This window comes from Spea bombifrons, chromosome 3, assembly GCF_027358695.1.
Source record: "Spea bombifrons isolate aSpeBom1 chromosome 3, aSpeBom1.2.pri, whole genome shotgun sequence".
NCBI lineage: Eukaryota > Metazoa > Chordata > Amphibia > Anura > Pelobatidae > Spea > Spea bombifrons.
Window position 1 is genome coordinate 25,043,567 of NC_071089.1, and position 21,981 is coordinate 25,065,547.

Consider the following 21,981-nt stretch of genomic DNA (forward strand, 5'->3'; position numbering starts at 1 on the left):
TGTTTTTATTATTTTTACCAACTAGTTTGAGGGTATGATTGGTTGGTGAGCGGGTGCAGCACCTTTAGTCTGGCGAGCGGCTGTGCTCCAGAGCAACTTATTTTCTATTCATCACAGTGATATGATGAAAACGACGACTTTGATCATCTTAAGTTTGCATTCACTGTCTGTTTCCCTATTGGGTATCTGTTAAAAGTTCATCCATCAAACAACTTCTGTGTTGTTTAAGATCAGGCAGTGTTAATAAAAAAATTGTATCAATATATAACTTTTTTTGGTGGTATATTTTTGGAGTTACAACAGATATTTAACGTTTAATTACCATAAATCTCAATGTTGCAATTCTATATAAACTAGTTGAGATGCACCTTTTTATGAAATTGGTTTTTTTCCATTTAATGATAAATCCAGCATCCCGCACAGATTGTTTTTTAGTAGCTTTCGTTTGTAGCCACTGATGTGACTAATTCTCCCCCCACCTCTTACAGTCCATGAAGCATTTACTGCGACGCAGTAATCAGGTTCTTCACCGCACTCACAAGCTCGTTAAACTCGGTATTCTGGAAGTGTCCGCGGTCCGTGTATTTGTGTAGCTCAGCCGCCAAATTATCGGCCACTGCCTGCTGCTCGCTCCATGGCAAAAACGGATCGTCCGTGGATGCAAACTGTACGATGTGCTGGCAGTTTAATTTTATCTTCTCCCATTGCCACGGCCGGTTGAAATATCCTAAGATTGTAGACGGGATTCTGTGAATTGATTTAAATGAGCACAATGCCGCCCGGCTCCCATGTCAGCGTGCATGTTACATTTTCATAAAGCGGTTTATGCAGTAAGCTTAAGGCAGGGCTCGACAAATCTAGTGTTTGTCAGCCTGTTACATCTCCAAAAAAATGCCGCCACAATCGTGGTGATCGCGGGGGCGCTGCTGCTGTCTGCCCATTTCTGGGCACATTAACATTTGTCCCCGCAAGCTTGTGGGGACTAAATATCAGTCAACGCTGTGCTCCAATGGAACCATTTAAAGAGTTAAAAAAAATAATTTATCAAAAAAATAATGAAAAACAACAAAAAAAACAGCACTGGCCTGAAAGTCCAGGGTGCTTCCAGGTCAAATGCTGTGAGTTTAGTAAGTGGGCTGACGATCAGATCACTCCTGACCAACTTTTAGTTTTAAAAAAAATCCTGGCTCCTAACTTTTTTAGCTGGCGCCTAGATTCACAACAAATTTGTCAAGCCCTGCATTAAGGAATGGGCACAGTGAGGACCTTCAACACGTAATGATTCTTTAATAAGGAAATAAACCGTGGTTTGCTATTTTCCCAGCCACCGAGCTTCATCATCTGCCTACCAGCAAAGGCTTAAAGCTGGTGTAGACACGAACGCATCGTGTTCCGTACAAAGCTGATGTGTTGTGGTAATGGACGCTTCTGTCTGTGGGAGGCCCAGCCCTTAAGAAGACTATTTAAAAGCTGATAAGACATCTAAATATTCTATCAGGATCACCGTCATTTTCATTTGTTTCTGGAGCAACAGAAACCTTTCCGAGCAGATATGTTTTAGAAAGATACGTACCGCTTGCTTTCTCATTTTCATCCCCTAAATCGGAGGTGTATGCAGAGACTAAAATGATTCCATAAACTTTTTGCTTTTCAGCAAACCTGCATGAAAACCACACAAATTACTAAAGATTAGTAACGAGCGCATTTATCTTTGCACACTGTGTGTACCGCGGGGTCGTGTAACATTACGCTACCTGACGTGACCAAGCCGCAATTGTTCCTGGCGCCCCTACTGATTGTTACATCGGTGTCCAAAACCGGTTGTATGTCGGCTGCGAATTTTCTGCTGCTCGTTTATCATTCTCAGTAACTAATATGGTATTTATTTACAAGCAATTGTGTCTGAGAATGGTCTGAATAATAAATAAACATACGCTGGTGTATTAAACACCATGATCGGTGTTCTCTGACTACATGCCACTGACCGTTTAGTAAGCTTGCACCCAATATGAGCTGTAGTTGCTCTAACAGCAATCATTAGCACACTCACTCCAATACTGCAATATCCAACAATGCCATAGTCACTCCATCACACACTAACATATACACACTCACACTAGCACACGCTAACACCACTTACTGATGCTAACATTGTACACTACACTAAGCTGACAGACACTCGTCATACTTTAACACACATTCTAACACCAAACACATACTGCACTCACAAACACTAATGTCATACATATATACACACTCTCCCTCTCAGCTCTCCGTCTCTCCCACTCCATCACAGCTCTCCCTCGTATTGCTCTCTTTCACAACTCTCCAGCTCCTCACAGAAGTCTTTCTCCAGATTGTCCGCTCTCACAGCTTTTCCTCTCTCCCTACAACATTTATCCTTCCCTCCCGTTTTGCCTTTATCTTCAGCACATCTCACATTCTCCATGTGAGGGAAAAAATGTCACCAGAAGCCTGCAGGTTATGGCCACGAAAAGAAAGAAAGGAGAAGAACAAGAAGATGGAGTACAAGAAGCTGCAAGACATGGAAGCGGAGCGCAGCAACAGAAACTGAGTGCAGCAAGACACAAAAGTGGAGCTGCAAGACGCAAACATGGCCGGCAGAGCAAAAGAACCCACAAACTTCAGATGGAAATTTGTAGCTTTTTTGCTCGTTTTCATCTGTTTTGTGGGGATCTGCCCTTGGAGATTCGTACGAATTGAGGTAATGGGCAAATTGTGTTACCTTTGCAATTTGTACAAATATGAATACACAAGTCTAATATCGACTCTAACGCGCATGCACCCAGACACAAATACTAGCATATCCAGACACATGCACCCACTAATATACCCAAACCAACAGACCATTATGCCAGAGTATTGAATGATTGCTTAAAAATAAATAAATAAAACAAAAACAATGTACGGTTTACCTCATGGCGGCAGCAGCTCCAGAGCTATGTCCTATGATCACGGTACGAGCATCGCACTGCAGCTCTGACTTCATGAATGGCAGCCATATTGTTTCTCTTGCCGTATCTGCATTATGGGAAATTGGGATTTTCATTGGAACGCAATATATCTTGAAACCTTGTTTCAATATAATTCGCTATCTAAAATGACATTTTGGATATCTAGAGAGAATAAAGATAATTAAATATTTGTAGTACAAACACAAAATAAGTGATTAAATGAATAAAATGATAAAAGTATTAAATTATACTGAATAAAAATTTATTTCCTGAGACGAATCAGGGAAAGCGAACCATAAAGAGCTTTTTGCCTTCTGGAGAGAGAGCACCTGGTTCGATTTCCCCCAATCATTCCTGAACTCAAACGTGGAATTTATTTCACAGAATAAATTAACTCTACGTTAAGAATAAGAGAACGAACTTACATGGATCCGGCATGTTTCGGAGCAGACACTGGAAATCAGCGATCTGTAGATATAGTGCACATATGTAAACGGGGCAGGAATAGGCAACTTCATAGTCGGTATTCTGGTCATGAACTAAAGAATTAACCTGGATATGATGACTTCCAATTGCAAACTACACCTCTGTATTGCATCATCAGTGGATCCAACAGAATTATCAGCGGCACTGAGTCTCGCTAAAGCAGATACTGTGGGCTCTATAATACCTAGTGATTTCAGCACCTTCACTGCACTTAATGAAAGGGGGAACCCCAGTGAGCTTCTGCCACGGGAAGAACTTGACTGGTCCTGTAGAAAGTTCTTAAATCGCCTAATCGATAGAGTTATGAATCATACAGAGTGAACTCAGCCCTTCTCACCAGCTTTGGCCCTTAAGAATGAAACAACTTTCCTGTAAACTCTCCTATTATCCCTATCCCTATTATCACAGCGATAAGATCCCTGTGATATCAGAATATTTGGTTTAATGGAGGAATTATTAGGCTGAAAGTCTCTAACCTCTACATCCAATGGTATTTCCTAGATTAATGTCCCTGCTTGAATACAGGTAACCTAATTCAGGACCGTTACCTCTCAAGACGTAATAGTCTTCATAAAAGCTATTACTGTTCATATAATTGATTAATAAAATAAAACCTTTGTAATAGACTTTTAAAGGGCTAGTATTTAATGAACCTTAGTTGCAGCTCGGTTATAAGGCTCCTAGGTATGGCTACAAGGCTCAGCACAACATAACGAGGAGACTTTAACACATTTACGAATAGTTGTAGTCCACACCAGCTGGAACAACAAGGATTGCCTATTTTGGAATTTGAACATCTTTTATAAAACAGTAAATATTAAGAATAGTTTTATTTGCTATAATTCAGGGTGACATCAGATTAACATCGCGTGTCACATTTCTACACACACAAACCTTGTATTGTGATCATAGAAAATATAACAGATAACTGATCCCATCTTGGGAAACATAATATCACGCGTGATTTATGTTTTTTGTGTCTTTACCTTGTCCAGTCTCTTTTTTGTCCAGCCGTACCACAGACTCGACTCCACGGTCCCTCCTCCATTACCTGGTATTATTACAGCCTTCAAAGGAGACAGTAGCTCTGGCTTTTCAGACATTTTTCTTATGGTATTCTTCTTATTTTGTGTCCTGCTGAAAGGTAGATTAACTGAATAGTTATCAGGTTTTAAATGTTAGTTTCAGGATAGCTGAAGACCAAAAAGCTTATCACAGTTTAACCAGATCTAAGACTTTTCACACCACAATTATCAGCTCTATAGACTCTATTGCTTCACCATATGATACTTGCAATAGCGGGTAAACTCCGCAGCTGCCATGAAGCCTGCCAACCACCCAGCGTGCCCTGACAGCCGATGACATGGCCAAGTAGTGAAAAGATTCCGCCTGCCAAAAGAAAGTTTTCCTCCTCAATATATTACCCATACCTCCCAAATGTCCTTGTTTGGGGAGAGGGGGGAGAGAGAGAGGAGGGGGGAGAGAGAGAGGGGGAGAGAGAGGGGGGGAGAGAGAGGGGGGGAGAGAGAGAGGGGGGAGAGGGGGGGAGAGAGAGGGGGGGAGAGAGGGGGGGAGAGAGGGGGGAGAGAGGGGGGGGAGAGAGGGGGGGAGAGAGAGAGGGGAAGAGAGAGAGAGGGGGAGAGAGGGACAGAGGAGGGGGGGAGAGGAGGGGGGAGAGGGGGGGAGAGGGGGGGAGAGGAGGGGGGGGGAGAGGAGGGGGGGGGAGAGGAGGGGGGAGAGGAGGGGGGGAGACGGGGGTAGAGGAGGGGGGATAGGGGGGGGAGAGGAGGGGGAGAGAGGGGGGGAGAGAGAGGGGAGGGCGGGAGAGAGAGGGGGAGAGAGAGGGGGGAGAGAGAGAGAGAGGGGGAGAGAGAGGGGGGGAGAGAGAGAGGGGGGGGGGAGAGAGAGAGAGAGAGAGAGAGAGAGAGAGAGAGAGAGAGAGAGAGAGAGAGAGAGAGAGAGAGAGAGAGAGAGAGAGAGAGAGAGAGAGAGAGAGAGAGGAGGAGGAGATATGGGGAGATATAATGAGAGATTGGCAGAACGTTATGCCCAGCATTTCTTTTCTCTTATGGAAGCAGCACATGGGTTCCATGCATATCACATATCTGCAAACACCTCGCACGGTCGCACCCAAATGTATATAAATATATTTAGGCACAAAAACGACACAGTACTTTTAGGATCTAGATATGATTATGGACATTAAAAACATAGTACTATTTATAATGCTAATACACCATTAACTCAGCTTAATCCTCTCCTAGATCTGCACATCTGTTGATAGGATACAAGGGAGTGTTTTCATTAACCACTTTCGGTCTACACGAATTACCCGAAAGTGTGAACGCGTCAGACGAGCTTCAATTATCGCCCGCCTTAAAATGTGTATTTGTGTGTATTTGCTCGCGTGCACGCCAACGCATTCACACAAAGTCTTTACGGTATTTTGATCTTTATTTTTCGCCACAGGCGCCTACTTGCAGCTTGATGATGACGTCAATACGAAAAGGGCTGGCTGGTTCCTCCCTATGATGACGTGCGCCGCGTAAAGTTCCATTCCGAGGCGGATGAAGCGACGTCCGATTGGTTCCGGGAAACTGACGTGGCTAGAAGGATGGTTCCGCCCTTCTTTAGACGTCATACCAGCTCTTTGGCCTATTGCTGAGCTGTACTTCGCCGGACCGGAAGAAGTTCGCACCCGGATACTGAGCTCTGCGGCCTCCGGAGTTACATAGCGACCACCCGAACTGTGAATGCGATAAAGGTGAGGTGTGAAGCTTGATATAAAACGATACGTTTGTAATATCCTATCGGAGAGGGGCTTGTATCGCTCAGTGCGATACATAACCGGCTACATATAGTTTCTATTACATTTAAATGGTGAGGGGATGGGAGGGGGTATTCCTGTGCCGACATATACAAAACAAAATTCACATTCATTGTGACTGATGTACTGTACATTAGTGGTGGTAAATAATTCTATTAGCTGCTGGAGGGTTAAATATTATTGTGAGACATAATGTTAGAGAATATTCATTGTGGTGCTTTGCTTATATAGAAAGAGATATATATATATATATATATGTGTGTATGTATATGTATATGTATATGTTGTATGTTTGGTAAACTGTTGCACAATTCGGGGTACCCAGGTTTACATGGATGTTTACATGATCTTTGTGCTTAAAAAACAGCAAGTGTAAATAATAATAATAAATGTAGATCTCACTGATGTCCCAACAGCCTCCAGTTAGTACGCGGAGTGGTGGGCAGATACCGCTGTATGTTTAGGTCGGTGGCAGGCATATAGGGGTCATGCACTGTATAGATTCCTCTGCCCATCCCCCAATAGGTGGCAGTTGCCTTTTCACAATGTGTATGTGTTTTAAGATATATGGGATTGATTTACGGCTTGCATCTGTCAGTGCTGTTTAGGTTACAGATGCATAATTTAACATTAAGTGTGTTTTCTGGCAATCTCTGTCTGATTTGTTTATAATCCTGAAACAAGGCTTGATATATATAATCTGTGATGTCTGTTGATAGATTTTGTGTGTGTGTGTATATATATTTTTTTTATTTTTGCTTGTCTGTAGTTAACCATCGCTAGAAAGTGCCACTTGTTTTAGGGCAATGGAAAGGGCAATATGTAGTGCTTTATTTCTCTCTTCTCGATAATGGTATATATATAATATAGTGGGATGTAAATGTTGTTGTGAGAACATCCATCGCATATAACTGAACACTATGAATAGTTGACATGCCTTTAGGGTATGTAGGATGCTTATACATGGTGACAGCTGCCGCCATACAGATCATGGAAACGTAGAATTTGACGGCAGATAAGAACCGTCGAGCCCATCTTTCCTGATATAAAGTCTCAGACCTTAATGAGTCTTTGGTGTCATCTTAGATTCGGGATAGCTTTATCACATGTTTAAATGAAATTATTGTATTAGCCAATACCACTTCTAATGGGAGGCTGTTCCATTTATCTACCACCCTCTCGGTAAAGTAAAATTCCCTAGCATTATGTCTAAAGCCGGCCCTCCTGCACTTGAAGTATTTAAACGTTTCTATTAGACATTCCCTCGCTCTTCTTTCCATAATCGGCAAATCCTGTTTAATATTCAAATAGCAGATAATCCGCATTAGAATAGACGTTTGTCTTTCATTCCTATGAACATGGTACGGGTTCCATGTATCAGAACGATACTCTGAGGATTCAATTAAACCGTGATTTGGCTGCAACATTTGAATCGTCTTTAAAGCCTTTGCAAGAGTCACTTTTAATACACAGCACTGCATGGTCTCGGCTTTGCATACAATGCTTCAAACAGCACCATATGGCCTGAGTGTATATTTGTTGCATTTTAAAGTTTTTTTTATCAGTATGTTTTGATTTTTACAAAACAGCCTTCCGTTCAGAATGTGTCATAAATGCTTTCAGGAATAGTTTCATCTGCTCTAAAAGCAAACATACAAGCAAACGTTACAAGCCGGATCTTGGCTTTAATGAGCTTTTTTTTCTTGGTGCTGGCTTTTTGTGCAGTGGAATGTACTTGGACCTTGACATAACTGCCCGTGTTCTTGAAAGGTTTGCGTATTATCAGTCGTGTTGATGCAGGTTCATCAGATACATTCATTAGTATCGTATCAAAGTGCAAATGAAATGTGCCTCTTTGCGTAGCAGTGCGATCATTTTAGAATTGAACGTGTAAGGCATGCAGCATGTCAGCGTATCTTTATCTGGTGATCGTAGTTGTTGTTTCTTTCTAAATGAGTGCTGGTCTCAATGAAAATGGGCATATTCACGTAGCAGTGCTCTCCTTATGATTCACTACATTGAAGAACAAACAAATGTGTTTGCAGAACCCTCACCCAATCTGCCAGCTTGCGTCTATATTCTCACATACTGTACAGGGCACACGGGGTTGGTTTGCATCGTAAGTGGACATCGTAAGGAAATGTAGACCTTCGATATCTTTGTCCTACTAAACCTAGAATCCCCCCCAAGTAGAAATCTCTTTCATGCATTTACAGTAAGTCACCTGAATTTCTTGTTCTGACACCTTCCAGCTTTCCTGCGTTTCCATGGCAACCTACCAGGAGTTTATTCAGCAGAATGAAGAGCGTGATGGGGTGCGATTCAGTTGGAACGTTTGGCCTTCCAGTCGTCTGGAAGCCACCCGGCTGGTTGTGCCTCTGGGCTGCCTTTTTACCCCTCTGAAGGAACGTCCTGACCTGCCGCCCGTGCAGTACGAGCCAGTTCTGTGCACACGACCGACCTGCAAAGCTGTTCTTAATCCGCTATGGTAAGGTGGCCTTGTTGGGCTACTGCGAGAGCCTAAAGAAGTTTGAGGTCTTTGTTAACATTATTTTATTTACGCCGTGTAAGTTACACTTGTGTCTCTATATACAAAACCATATATACACTACCGTTCAAAAGTTTGGTGTCACTTAGGAATGTCCTTGTTTGTTTGGTTTTTTTTTTTTGTTTGTTTGGTTTTGTTTTTTTTAAGAAAAGCAAAGTTTGTCCATTAAAATAACATCAAATGGATCAGAGATACAGTGTAGACATAAATGTTGTAAATTATTATTGTTGCTGTTTTTTAATGGAATATCTTCATAGGCCCTTTATCTTCAGCCATCGTTCGAGTCTTCCAATGGCACTTTGTTAGATAATCCAAGATTCATTTTAAAAGGCTAACTGATAATTAGAAAACCCTTTTGCAATTATATTACAGCTAAAATGTATGTGTTTTCCATGGAAACAGCTAAGTGACCCCAAACATTGTAACTATGACTAAATTGTAGATGCAGAATAAAGGTTTATAGATTTTATCACTATCATGAGAGTTGTTTAAGCATTTTATTTATCACATCTTTGGGATCACAAGTGGTATTTATCTTGAGACCTCACTGAAAAGTAGTAACCGTCAAATTGGATCCCACCAATGTGCTGTCTGAAAGAGTTGAGATGGTTTGCCGACCTTTGTTTAGCTGCGTATTTTCACATACATTTAAATATTGTAATAATTAATAGATTTATCTAAGATACCATCTACAAATCGTAGGCTTATACCTGTGTTCCTTCCGCAGCCAAGTTGACTACAGAGCCAAGCTGTGGGCATGTAATTTCTGCTTCCAGCGAAATCAAGTGAGTGTAACCTGCCTGCTTCATATTCTGTCTATTGGATGAAAAGCGTTATTTTCATATGGTTTAATATAGGCTAATTTCAACTCCTCTTTTTGTTGGCATTAATAGATTAAGCTATTTTCTTTATTTTGCAGTTCCCACCAACATATGCAGGAATATCAGAAGTAAATCAGCCTGCAGAACTAATGCCACAGTTTTCCACCATCGAATACATAGTTCAGGTACGGTGTGCACGTGTTCTCGGTATTAGTGTTTGAAGCGCTTTCTTTTTTGTACTTTGGACTTGTACGATTGTCACAAATAGGGCGATATTTAGTTTTTTGTTTTTTTTTCTTAAGGATCAGTAATATTATTTACCCTGACATAATACAGCTGAAACTGATTTCTCTTTCAGTTTTTTCAACATTATTGAATATATTAATTATGTTATTAAATATAATCTATAAAATGTAAAGATTGTTGCTTCACTGTCAGAGGAAAGAAGGACTTCAAAATAAACTCTTTCTCGGCACGTAAAGTTTTGGGTGTAATAGTTTTTATTAGATTTTTTTTTTTATTGAGATTGCCTCTATCACTTTACTTGAATGACTTTTTGCCTCTGTTTGAACCCATTGTACATCACTGCAGAATCCGCTGACACCATAGGAATTATCTTAAATGTTGTTCTCTAATTTGCAGAGAGGCCCTCCGACTCCTCTGATCTTTTTATATGTAGTGGACACATGTCTGGAAGAAGAAGACCTACAGGCTCTGAAAGAATCTCTGCAAATGTCACTAAGCTTGTTGCCCCCAGATGCCCTGGTTGGTCTGATCACCTTTGGCAGAATGGTGCAAGTGCACGAACTAAGCTGTGATGGGATCTCTAAAAGCTACGTCTTCAGGGGGACCAAGGATTTGACTGCTAAGCAGATACAGGTAACTGCTAGAGTTTTTGTTGCACACAAGCCAAGTGTTAAGTCATTAGCTGAGCCCCATGGGTATTGTAAAATTACCCTTTGATCCCTCTGACTGTTTCCATGACAAATACAGAACAGGTGCACTTTTCCGCTGAACATAAACACTGAAGAATTTTTAAATTCAAAACTTCATGTAAAATTATTGGTTTCTGTTTAGGAAAAAAAACACCTTTAGCGTATTTCCTTGCAGCAAATAAAGTAGTATTCTATGCATCTGCCTAACCTGAATACTGTGTATATATTTTTAGGATATGTTAGGCCTTTCAAAGCCTGCAGCTCCAGCACAGCAAGGGAGACCTGTACAACCCCACGAGCAACCCTCCTTGTCAAGCCGGTAAGATCTGCATGAAAACTAGTGATAATTTTAGTATGTTTATTGTTACAAAATGCTCTTTTGTGTAGTGCTGGTTTATTCCCCCTTTTTGGCATTTTAATGAACCATCCTATTTGCTCACGTTTTTAGGTTTTTACAGCCAGTTCACAAAATTGACATGAACTTAACTGACCTACTTGGGGAGTTACAGCGTGATCCGTGGCCAGTCCCTCAGGGGAAACGACCTCTGAGATCCACTGGAGTGGCTTTGTCTATTGCTGTTGGACTACTGGAGGTAATTGCTGTCACCAGTTTTCTTTTTTCTGTGCAGCTTTAATTTGGCGTTGTGGGTCACCTTTAATACAGCATCAGTAGGCGGGCTTGAACTTCATAAGTCAAGTTGACACTGTTAATTTGTCTTTTAGCACAAATTCAGATATAAGAAAAGTAGTCTGATGGCTATAACCCTGTATAGCTCAAGGACAATCAACAGCCATTCCTTACTTTAATAGGAGCTGTATACTGTGTTTCAGTTGTTCTTTTGTTCCCTTACAAATGATGTTATTGTGCTTCTATTCAGGGGACACTTCCAAATACAGGGGCCAGAATAATGCTGTTTACTGGAGGTCCTCCTACTCAAGGCCCCGGCATGGTGGTTGGTGATGAACTCAAAACACCAATCCGCTCCTGGCACGATATTGAAAAGGACAATGCGCGTCTCATGAAGAAAGCCATTAAGGTAACCGGCTGTTGGGATTCCTGCGTGGTGGGGGAAGCTTTAGAATAGGCTACGTGACTGTTATACAATAAAGCCCTTTGTGGCTTTGCATTTGAAAATATCTTTTTCATCAAACCAGAGAGATCTGCATTCACTTAAGTACAATTGTTCAATTGTTGCAAGAAACTTGAAGAGTCTTCTGGCGGTTCAAGTGTCAATTCACTTTGTACACTTTTTTTTTTTTCTTTTGTGTTTTTTGAAGCCTGTGTTGTGCTGGTATGTTTTATTTAAATGTGTGTGTGTATATAGATCTATATATATCAATGTGTGTAGGCATATGTCCTGTATGTCTGCATTTCTCATCCCTGTGAAGTATGGCACAAACCTGTATGTTCTCCGCAGCACTATGAAGCACTGGCAAATCGCACAGCAGCCAACGGACACTGCATTGATATTTATGCTTGTGCCCTGGATCAGACTGGTCTTTTGGAGATGAAGTGTTGTTCAAACCTCACTGGGTATGTTCTATGATTTAATATGATACAAGGTTGTGTTACAGTACTCTGCCTGTGTGTTATAGCACCCTAAAACACTATATGTCTGCTTTTGCAGTGGCCAGATTGTTATTGGAGACTCTTTTAATACCTCGCTGTTTAAACAAACGTTCCAGAGAGTTTTTAGCAAAGATTTAAATGGGGAATTCAAAATGGCCTTTGGAGCAAACCTTGAAGTGAAGGTGAGTTAAATAGTTATCATACATAACAGACAGCCACTGTTCACTATGGATGCGAAGTTGTGAGCAGCTGTGCTCCCGCTTACCTGTCTCAGATATATACCTCAACTTTTGCCATCTTTAATGTGGGCAACAAATAGATCTGTTTTAATATAAGGCCATACACTTAAGTTTTTGGTTCTTCCTAACAGACTTCAAGGGAGCTGAAAATTTCAGGCGCTATTGGACCCTGTGTTTCCTTGAATGTGAAAGGACCTTGCATCTCTGAAAATGTAAGTATCTTGATTTGTAGAGATTATATTTGTTTCCATTGCAAATTATTTTTGGTGGTGTTGGATATGATGTAATGCATGATATTGAGTCAGAGATGGGGGGCATCTTTGTGTGCTACCATCCAACTTTTTTATAAATAAATGTCTGCAAAATTTACATAGCGCCATCGGGTTCTGTAGCACTGTTGCAAGTTACGAATCTATTGGACTTGGATTACTAATATCTAGTGGTGCATGTGTGCTTGCCTCTTAAATTCTTACCCTAAACATTTTGCTGTTTCTGGATAACTAATATAATGGCATTAAAGTAACAGCCATGTAATATAACACCACCTTCTCTCTTCAGGAATTGGGTGTTGGTGGGACGTGCCAGTGGAAAATATGCAGCCTGGATCCTAGCACAACCCTGGCCTTTTATTTTGAAGTGGTTAACCAGGTAAGACATTTAACTGTCTCTCTCTTAGAGGGGAGCGTGGTTTATAGTAAAGTATTTTGCACACAGGTTTAGATGAAGTGGTTCTGGAGATACCAATTATTACAGTTATTGATTGTTAAAGTTGATTTGGCTTATTCTTTGCATAATCATTTTGTTTTTTCCTTTTAAGCACAATGCCCCCATTCCTCAGGGTGGCCGGGGAGCTGTTCAGTTTGTGACCCAGTACCAGCACTCCAGCACTCAGAAACGGATCAGAGTGACCACCATCGCCAGGAAGTATGTACTTATGTTAACGTGACATACAAGGGGGAGTCTAGGAAAGCTTTATAGCATTACCTAAAACGATTTCTGTGTTATTAGTTGGGCAGACGCACAGACCCAGCTTCAGCACATTGAAGCAGCCTTTGACCAGGAAGCTGCTGCTGTACTAATGGCTCGTCTGGGAGTTTACAGAGTGGAGACTGAGGAGGGACCTGATGTACTCAGATGGTTAGACAGGCAACTCATCAGACTTGTAAGTATAACGCTGTTATTAGGATATTACTGCAATGCATGAGTATCATAACTTGATGTATCCAAATATTGAAGTATTATTACTAGCCCCTTAAACTGGTATGTATTATAATGCACACGCATTACCTGAATACTGTCCACTTAAAGCAGTTTGAAGAGTATTGGTTTACTTATGATTAAAAGCAAATAATGTGGAAAGTTAATTTCCATCAGCAAATAGGGCTGAAAGCTATTATCTGATGTTATATGTCTAATGTATTCATCCATTTCTTAATGGCAACCAGCATAATATATACCATAACCCATACTAAATAAAATAATTCACGTGATATTTTGTAGCCGAGAGTCCATGGAAACTCTGTTAGGACTATTAAGAAGTAAGGGCTGGTAAAAGGGCATCTCATTCTACAAAAACACACTGTATAAACTATTATTGACAAACATATTGTATCGTGTATATTATTGAACCAGGTATCCTGTTATTCATATGAAAGGCTAATTTACCATGTTGTCAATATTTGCATTGTTATTAATTAAACTTTCTTCTACGCAGTGCCAGAAGTTTGGCCAGTACAACAAAGATGACCCAACTTCCTTCCGGCTTTCAGACTCTTTCTCTCTGTATCCTCAGGTAAGATCTGCTCGTAACTATGTGATGGATGTTTGTAGCATAACTTAGAAACAAATGCTTACGTGAAAGAATGTGTAACCTTCGTCAGAACGTAATCTTGTATGCCATAGGGCATAAACTTCAAGCCAGCATTTAAAAATAGTTTAGATCTGACGTGGCCTTGTTTAAAGAAAGAAAGCATATTTAGGGGTGCTATGTGCTGCACCTGTCACTGTAATGTTTTACCCTTTTCTTGGTGTAGAGTTAAACTGTTGTAAATAATAGCATTATAGGTATGTCCTTGATTAATGTTTTTGTATTGTCTCCTGAATATGCACAGTTCATGTTCCATTTAAGAAGATCTCCATTCCTGCAAGTGTTTAATAACAGCCCTGATGAGTCCTCTTACTATCGTCATCACTTTGCTAGACAGGATTTGACCCAATCTCTCATCATGATCCAGCCTATTCTCTACTCGTACTCATTCTACGGGCCCCCAGAGGTATGGAAGCCGAACTAGAAATAAGTCATTTGTAAAAATAGAACTTAGCTCTGTGCCTTTTCTGAAATGTCTGCCTTCATTAATCACTGATATTTTTTTCTTTAGCCTGTCCTACTAGACAGCAGTAGCATTTTACCCGACAGGATTCTCCTGATGGACACCTTTTTCCAGATTGTCATCTACCTCGGAGAAGTAAGTGGGTTATATTTGGACAGATACATCGTATGAGCTGAAATATGGCACTTAAGAGCCAAATGCACAGAATTCCCTCTACAAGCTGGCTCAGCATAATGCATTGATAACCCCTTCAGGACAGAAAACGTAGTTTGTTGTGCCCACAAAACAAGCTCATCATGAAGGGGTTAACAGGATATTTAGTCATCCATGTATTTATTTGTGCTAATGTTATAGTTCTAGTATGATTAATAGTGTCTATTGTGACAACATATTAGTAGTCCTACACCTTAGAACCATAGAAAATGAAGCTTGAAACCAAGTCCGAGCAATAGAATAATTGTGTAAATATTATATTGAAGAATACAATTTCTTTGTTCTATTTGCAGACTATTGCACAGTGGCGTACCGCAGGCTACCAGGACATGCCCGAGTATGAAAACTTCAAGCATCTTCTGCAGGCGCCTTTAGATGATGCCCAGGAAATCTTACAAAGCAGATTCCCAATGCCGCGTTATATTAATACAGAGCATGGAAGCAGCCAGGTGAGTAATGGAAATACTAAAATATAGAAACCTGATATATGTCCTTTTGCATATTAATCAAACATTTGAATGCAAAAGAAAAAAAAAACCCCAAACCTTTTTGTGATTCTCTCGCAATTTTGTAGGCTCGATTCCTTCTGTCTAAAGTAAATCCATCGCAGACACACAACAACTTGTACAACTGGGGACAGGTACGTTAAATCATTACTACGCCGTTACAGGCTATGATTTCCTAAAATGTTTATTTTTTTAAAGGGATTGTGACTTTTTTTGTTAATGTTTAATATCTTGTTCTTGTTAAATATAGAAGTCCCTTTCCGTCTCACAATACTCTGCAAAGTGTTTCATTGCATAGAGCTTGGTTCTCCTTTGCACTTTTCGCTTGACGCGTTAGTAGCTTATCGTACTGTGGAATGAACGGTTTATGACATGGTTCAATCCTGAACATTGATGTTAGGGGAAAATGTTTTGAGATTGAGCATTTGCGCATTAGAAGCAGTGGTGCTGTCAGACTTTTACATTAAAGTAAAACAAAACAAAAAAAAATGCGGAAAAATGTTTGCTATTGTTTAGGATAGACCTGGTTTGTGACTGCCCTTTTAAACTGGGCCTGTCATCCACAAACAGTAGTTGTTGAACAGGGACTGACTCAGGCTAAGGATATTTTAATCGATTGTGCTGGAGAAATTTTTACCTAAAATCTTGTTCTATGAAACATACTTTGTAACATAGATACGTTTACCCTATACACACAACCACCCTGTAATTGTTTTCCCTGATAGGAACATGCTTTGTATCTGAAGTTGTAATGTTCTACAGGACAGGGACAACTGTCCATCTGCCTAAAAACTTAAGCTTTTTATTACTGTTTATATACATTGAACCAAAACCCTGAAACCTTAATGTAACTGATGCTGAGTTGAATTAATTGTAACATGCTTTGTTCTCTAGGAGGCTGGAGCTCCCATCCTTACCGATGATGTCAGCTTACAAGTTTTCATGGATCATTTGAAAAAGCTGGCAGTTTCTACCGCATCCTAAAAGCATTTCAGCTGCTGACAACTGAGTCTTAAAGAGTTTTAGAAGACATTCCCTGATGTAGTTAAAAAGAATGAATCAAGATTTTAGTTAAAAGCTAAATAAGAGATATGAAGTCAGATCATTTTTCTGTGTAACATCTCTTAGGTTCTAATTTATTATTTTTGTTTTACAGATATGATTATAGTGTATGGAAATTAACAATGAATGTATATATTCACAATGCTTTGTTAGTCCTGTATTTTCCATGGTCAATGTAAAGGATTCACCCAAAATTCATAGTAAAATCCTCTACTAAAACAACCATTGTGTCTTGTTAAGTAGGGGAAATGCAATACTAAGAGCTGGAGCCGTAATAATGTGAATGGGACCGGATTAAAGTATACTCCAGCAGGTGATCATTCAGGGAGATCCACTGACAGTTCTGTTTTTATTGAAATAAAAATGCCAGCCGGAAGCGTGAAACTGAAGTGTGTACCATTTTTATTAGTGTTATGTAGGCAGGTTCACGATGTGGTATCCCATAGGGCATGTGTACCCCACCTTCCTTCTTATAAAGTCCTAAAACAATGCAGGTTTGGGTGTTCCTTCATTGGCCCAAATAACTACATCCATGCTTCTTTTTTTTTTTAATTCTCTTTATTGGTTCGCAAATAAAACAGGCACATGAGAAATACCAAATCGGTAAATGACAAAAGCAGGCGATGTCGGCACAGAACAGATAAATAATGAGTTATAACAACATAGAAGTACCTCACGAAACAAATGTACAAAGCGGTATGAGTAATAGTCATAGCGAACCTCAATCGCAGTTTTCTATATTTTCCTTCAAATAAACAGAAAACAAGTAAAAAAAAAAAAAAGTGTGTAATTAATTATGGATTTGCTAAAGTGTTTTGTAGGAGGAAGGGGTGGAGGGGGGGGCACTAAAGTTGGAGTGGGCACTCATCTGCAAGGGCTCGCTCGCCTAACCAGCCCTTCTGCTGGAAAGTGGCAAAGAGGGCAGGTTTTAGGTGGGGATCTAATTGATTCCTGTAAGGGGGCCAGGTATTAAAAAAACGTCCCCGTTCTGGATTTCTTATCTAAGGTAGTCTCCAACCACTCTATTCGGAACACCAAAAACACCTTGGGATTAAATGGGGTCAACGGAGACCCTTACACATTCTTTCACCATACCCTCCCAACATTTTAAGTGTCGAAGCTGGTGCACATGGGTGGGGGGTGAGGCTACAGGCAGGACCGGAAGCCCCTATTAACCCTTCACAAGGTAGCAAAGATGAAAGTTGGAATAAAACATCACAGCGCACAGCTTGACTACACCAAGATGAGGCCATGTCGGAGCCGCAACACCACAACATCCTCTGACAGCTCAGCAAGCCAGTGAGGGGAGATCAGAGGACCCCATCCTACTGTCCACAAAAGCAAGACAGAACCTGAAAGTGAGGACGTTTGTGCAGAAAATGAGACGGGAGGCATGTTTCATGACTTTGTTTCATGGCTTGCGATAAACAAATTTAGGTCTGTTTTCTAGCCTGTGTCTGAGACCCAATCTTATTTTTATGTACAAGCCTATTTGTTCCTAATCCAGAAGTTTGACAAAGCTGTTTTGTTTGCCGCTGCTTTTCAGTTGCCCTCGATGAGCACGAGTGCCCCTATTGCAATTTCCGGCTGATCCCCTATTGGAATGACCTAGCAAGCAGAACATTGAGTTACAATCGGTGACACTGAACATTCCAAATGGGTAAAGAGGGTCACTTACATTGTAGCGGGTGTGCTTACGAAGCTTAACTTTCCTGGGAATTGCTATCTAACAATCTATAACTACTTATGTAAGGATTAAGACGTTGGGAATAAAAATAGGCTAGTTAAGAGTCCTAAGCACATTTTTTCTAGTTTTTACATATATGTTGGTAGCATTGAGCTCATAGAAAAGATGGACATACAGCAAATCTGCATTATTTTGTTTTATAAGAAGCATTTTCTTATGTTATGGGTTTTTATATGCAGAAAGAGGAGTTGTAGGACAGTGTTTAGGTTAACTTTATGGTCTATTGTTTGATTAGGAATCTCAGATTGCACAGGCACGCTTTTAGCAGTTTATCCCTGTCACATATGGACACCATGACAGGAATTGGGGACAGGGTTCTTCTTTCTTAAACCCACGGCTAATAATAAGACAAGATCCTGCAACTCGTCTCATTCTTACATTAGCACCAAATCACAATAATCACAAAATAATAATAATAATAAGGCGAGTTACACAACCACGGCGCTTTAGATGAGGCAATGAGTATTTAGTCATGTGATTTATACAGACGGCTGCATTGGACGAAGTTACGAGCCAATCCCTTAAACTTGTCCTTGGCAGCGTTCGCAGACACTATCAATCGAGCGCCGTTTTGTTCATTTAGGAGACCATCTCTGTAATCTCCCCGGATAGCGAGATAATGAAACCGAAGGATTTCGTTTTATGGAATAAACGCCTAGCCGCGGTGTACGCTTTCGGGGTGTGGACTATGGTTGGCAGTTACGGATTTTATTATTACACTACGAAGAGAAACGAAGATGTCAAGATGGTTGTGCCAGGTGATTGCCTGTCTGTAAAATACATTGCCGTCTTATACTTACTATTAATTGTAATGAAATATGACTATTAAAGTTTAGCAGAAAAGAATGTAAAACGCATGTCTCTGAAGAAGCCCAGTAAGTGACCAAGTTCATTGACAGGTTTGGCAGCGCCACCAAGCGGATGGAGGACCCACGTGCAGCACAAGACAAATTGTGATCTGGAAGCCTGATCTGGAGCTATGTATTATGATATATTGTAACAATGTATTATATATCACTGGTGTGTTGCTTATATTCAAATGCAATCTGATTGTTAATTGATTTGACAACATATGTTTTAATGGATTATTTCCAATACTGAAATTATCTCCGAATTTACTAACAGGAGAAAAAATTCTAAATATATATATATATATATATATACATACATACATACACTTTTAAATGTTATTTTCTTTTATCAGTGGTTCTATTTTGTCAATAAAGTAGGAGTTTGAAGCTTTTATATAAAATACACTATATATATATATATATATATATATATATATATATATATATATATATATATATATATATATATATAATATAATATATTTATTTATTGATATTACCGAAAAGCTGAAAGTTTTAAAAACATTGAAAAAACTTTAAAGCATTAATGTTCAATTCCAGAATTTTTTTTCTCTCATTATGAAAGTTGGGTAAACTAAAGTAAGGGTTTGTGCCTTCGTTATACATTTATTTTAATAGATTGTAAGCTCCCAAGAGCAGGCCTTCTTCTCCTTTTGTACCATACTTGATAACATGTGTTAGTGTTTTATTTATATATATATATATATTATTAGTATTATTATTATTATTCATGTTAAATTCATGAACTAATTAATTAACCAATTATTATGAAAATACAAACTTCTGAGCTATTAAAATTCAACGTTAAACCATTTTGTTTTCCTTTTTTTCTTTTCAGAAGCACAAATGGACAAGGAGTTAATAGATTCTTCATCATTTGACGACATGGGAGAAAAGAAGAAGAAAACTGGCTTTCAAGTTACCAACAGTGTTGAGTACAAGAAAGACTTTGTGCCGTATTCAACAAGGGTTTACAATTTTGTGACGGGAATATCTGGAACGACACCGGGCCCGATAACAGAACAGAGTCGTGTCGAAAAATAAATATGTTCAAGGGGACGTATATGGAAATATTTGGTAATTCACTATTCAGTGCTTCATTGGCTGTGATGTCCTCCCAACTCGGCAGCTAGAGGACACGTCATTGTTTATTTTGGGTCCTAAATAAAATATATGTATATATCTTAAAGGGTGCGCTAACATTGCTTAATAAAGCATGTGACATGTAAATTAGACGTGTTTATAATAAAAAAGGGTTTGATTGCAGCCTTCAATCAATAAGATACCACATATAATGTAATTATTTTATTTGTCAATCTTTGTTCTCAGTAATGACGCAAATGTATGTGTTGTGTAGTCTAGTAAGTGCCTTACTTTTCCAGTGATAATAAAGACGTTTGATCGTTTTTTGTAAAGCATAAATCTCTATTAAAGAGTCTCAATAATTTGTATTGCTTGTTTAATGAGGTTATAAACTAATTTTACCTTCTAGGATTACCTTCTAATTGCCATAGTTTGTTATAGGTAGATTTTGGTAACCGGCTTATTAACAGATTACATTTTATGTAGGTTAAAACCATGTTTTGTTTTTTTCAGGACAAGTTTAGCAAATCATAAATGCCTCGTTTAAACCATACATCACAATATTTCATGGGTTCCAATGCAAAAAAATAAAGAAACCCATGTCTCTTCCCCAAATATTTCACTGGCAAACTGTGCAACACATCACATGATGATACAAATAAATGCAAATAAAATAACAAAACATATTTTTCCCCAGTAATATATACCAAACCAAATAAGTTTGATATAAGTAATAAAAACTAAATATTTTTTGATGAAATCCCCCTAAATAATTAATTTATCAAGAATGCATGGTTATACATGCATTTAGCTGGGAATAGACATAGGTAAGCTGGGTTTTATGCCATGTTTATTCTGGGGTAAAAAAGGCAGTTTCCGCACTTATGCTAACATTGTTGGTGTGTTGTGGTAATACTGTGTTTTTATTGTTAAGCAGGGGGATGTGGCAGTACCTGAGATGTGCATGTAAGCAGGGATCAGACAGGTGTCACTGGATGCTGACAATAGATCCAGTGCTAGAACACAGATCATTTATTGAGCCACAATAAAAACCTTGATGTCCAACTTGTGCATGCTGATCACAGAGATTGGAGTTTAATGTCATTATATAGAGATGCTGCTGGTTGGTCTCTGCCGGGCCTGCAGGAATTGGTTTCTTGGTCTTAAGCTTTGATATGTTGTTCCGTGTATTACAGAATTCCCGTGTACATTCTAACTACACAAAACCTCCATTAGCAGTAAGAGAGAATCCCACTATACCACCTATAGATACTCTACTCAGTTGTCCTGTAATGTATCAGCCCAAATATTACACTTTCACCAAAGGGCATGCATAGAAAACCTGTTAAAATAGCACAGAATCGGATCCAATCATGGTGTGAGCTATGCCTAAAATTCTCATCATTATTAACTCAAGGCGGCCCAGGAGATATTTGAACCCTGTCGAGTTTGTTTTAGAATCTAGAGATTGTGACATCTCAGTCTATATACAAAGTCCGTTGTCATTGTTATTGTCATTAAACTATTTACTTCTTTTACTAATATATTACTTTTGTAATGAAACAAAAGTGTAAAAGTGCTATCATCAAGAAGCTCCTTAGTTCTAAGAGATCCCATGGAACCAATGCTCAGATCTGGGTAAAAACGCTCAAAAAAATCGGTTGCAGCTGCTCTTTTAAAAGACATAATGCCAATCATGTTTCAGACAAACTTTTCATCTGTTTTAAATACTGAACAATATTCATAGCATAGTTAAGGAACAGAAAG

At 39.4% G+C, this 21,981-nt stretch overlaps 3 protein-coding genes across 10 annotated transcripts; 2 read left to right on the top strand and 1 right to left on the bottom strand.

Annotated features, from left to right (window-relative positions):
- Positions 1 to 265: 265 nt before the first annotated feature.
- RBBP9 (RB binding protein 9, serine hydrolase) lies at positions 266 to 6,117 on the bottom strand. 7 transcript variants are annotated; one of them, XM_053459847.1, is made up of 6 exons: positions 5,939 to 6,117; positions 4,448 to 4,595; positions 3,401 to 3,443; positions 2,937 to 3,042; positions 1,574 to 1,659; positions 266 to 727 (listed from the first exon to the last, which is right to left on the bottom strand). In XM_053459847.1, the coding sequence occupies exons 1-6, from the start codon at positions 6,100 to 6,102 to the stop codon at positions 501 to 503; spliced, it is 774 nt and encodes a 257-aa protein (XP_053315822.1). In that variant the 5' UTR covers positions 6,103 to 6,117; the 3' UTR covers positions 266 to 500. The 7 variants fall into 7 exon arrangements, with proteins under 7 accessions (XP_053315822.1, XP_053315821.1, XP_053315826.1 ...); XM_053459846.1 differs by having other exon boundaries at positions 4,448 to 4,598; XM_053459851.1 differs by having other exon boundaries at positions 5,902 to 6,001.
- Positions 6,104 to 16,896, top strand: SEC23B (SEC23 homolog B, COPII coat complex component). Of its 2 annotated transcripts, none has more exons than XM_053459842.1 (20): positions 6,104 to 6,225; positions 8,541 to 8,776; positions 9,564 to 9,621; positions 9,756 to 9,842; positions 10,300 to 10,536; positions 10,826 to 10,911; positions 11,041 to 11,185; positions 11,471 to 11,629; positions 12,011 to 12,126; positions 12,221 to 12,344; positions 12,533 to 12,613; positions 12,960 to 13,049; positions 13,219 to 13,325; positions 13,410 to 13,563; positions 14,116 to 14,193; positions 14,513 to 14,674; positions 14,780 to 14,866; positions 15,238 to 15,393; positions 15,519 to 15,584; positions 16,345 to 16,896. In XM_053459842.1, exons 2-20 carry the CDS (start codon positions 8,556 to 8,558, stop codon positions 16,432 to 16,434), a joined length of 2,304 nt encoding a protein of 767 aa, XP_053315817.1. In that variant the 5' UTR covers positions 6,104 to 6,225; positions 8,541 to 8,555; the 3' UTR covers positions 16,435 to 16,896. The 2 variants fall into 2 exon arrangements, with proteins under 2 accessions (XP_053315817.1, XP_053315818.1); XM_053459843.1 differs by having other exon boundaries at positions 6,133 to 6,230.
- A 1,889-nt stretch (positions 16,897 to 18,785) lies between these two features.
- Positions 18,786 to 20,397, top strand: SMIM26 (small integral membrane protein 26). Its single transcript, XM_053459856.1, has 2 exons — positions 18,786 to 19,017; positions 19,970 to 20,397. Exons 1-2 carry the CDS (start codon positions 18,879 to 18,881, stop codon positions 20,173 to 20,175), a joined length of 345 nt encoding a protein of 114 aa, XP_053315831.1. The 5' UTR covers positions 18,786 to 18,878; the 3' UTR covers positions 20,176 to 20,397.
- Positions 20,398 to 21,981: the final 1,584 nt, after the last annotated feature.

Excerpts from the sequence above, each read along its gene's own strand:
- RBBP9 (XM_053459846.1), bottom strand. The coding sequence starts at position 6,102 with ATGACGTCTAAAGAAGGGCGGAACCATCCTTCTAGCCACGTCAGTTTC. Across the intron at positions 3,043-3,400 it reads CCGAAACATGCCGGATCCAT|ATACGGCAAGAGAAACAATA; the intron begins GTAAGTTCGTTC and ends CCCATAATGCAG. Across the intron at positions 1,660-2,936 it reads GGAGCTGCTGCCGCCATGAG|GTTTGCTGAAAAGCAAAAAG; the intron begins GTAAACCGTACA and ends GTTTTCATGCAG.
- SEC23B (XM_053459842.1), top strand. The coding sequence starts at position 8,556 with ATGGCAACCTACCAGGAGTTTATTCAGCAGAATGAAGAGCGTGATGGG. Across the intron at positions 14,194-14,512 it reads CTTTCTCTCTGTATCCTCAG|TTCATGTTCCATTTAAGAAG; the intron begins GTAAGATCTGCT and ends GAATATGCACAG. Across the intron at positions 15,585-16,344 it reads ACTTGTACAACTGGGGACAG|GAGGCTGGAGCTCCCATCCT; the intron begins GTACGTTAAATC and ends TTTGTTCTCTAG.
- SMIM26 (XM_053459856.1), top strand. The coding sequence starts at position 18,879 with ATGAAACCGAAGGATTTCGTTTTATGGAATAAACGCCTAGCCGCGGTG. Across the intron at positions 19,018-19,969 it reads TGTCAAGATGGTTGTGCCAG|AAGCACAAATGGACAAGGAG; the intron begins GTGATTGCCTGT and ends TTTTCTTTTCAG.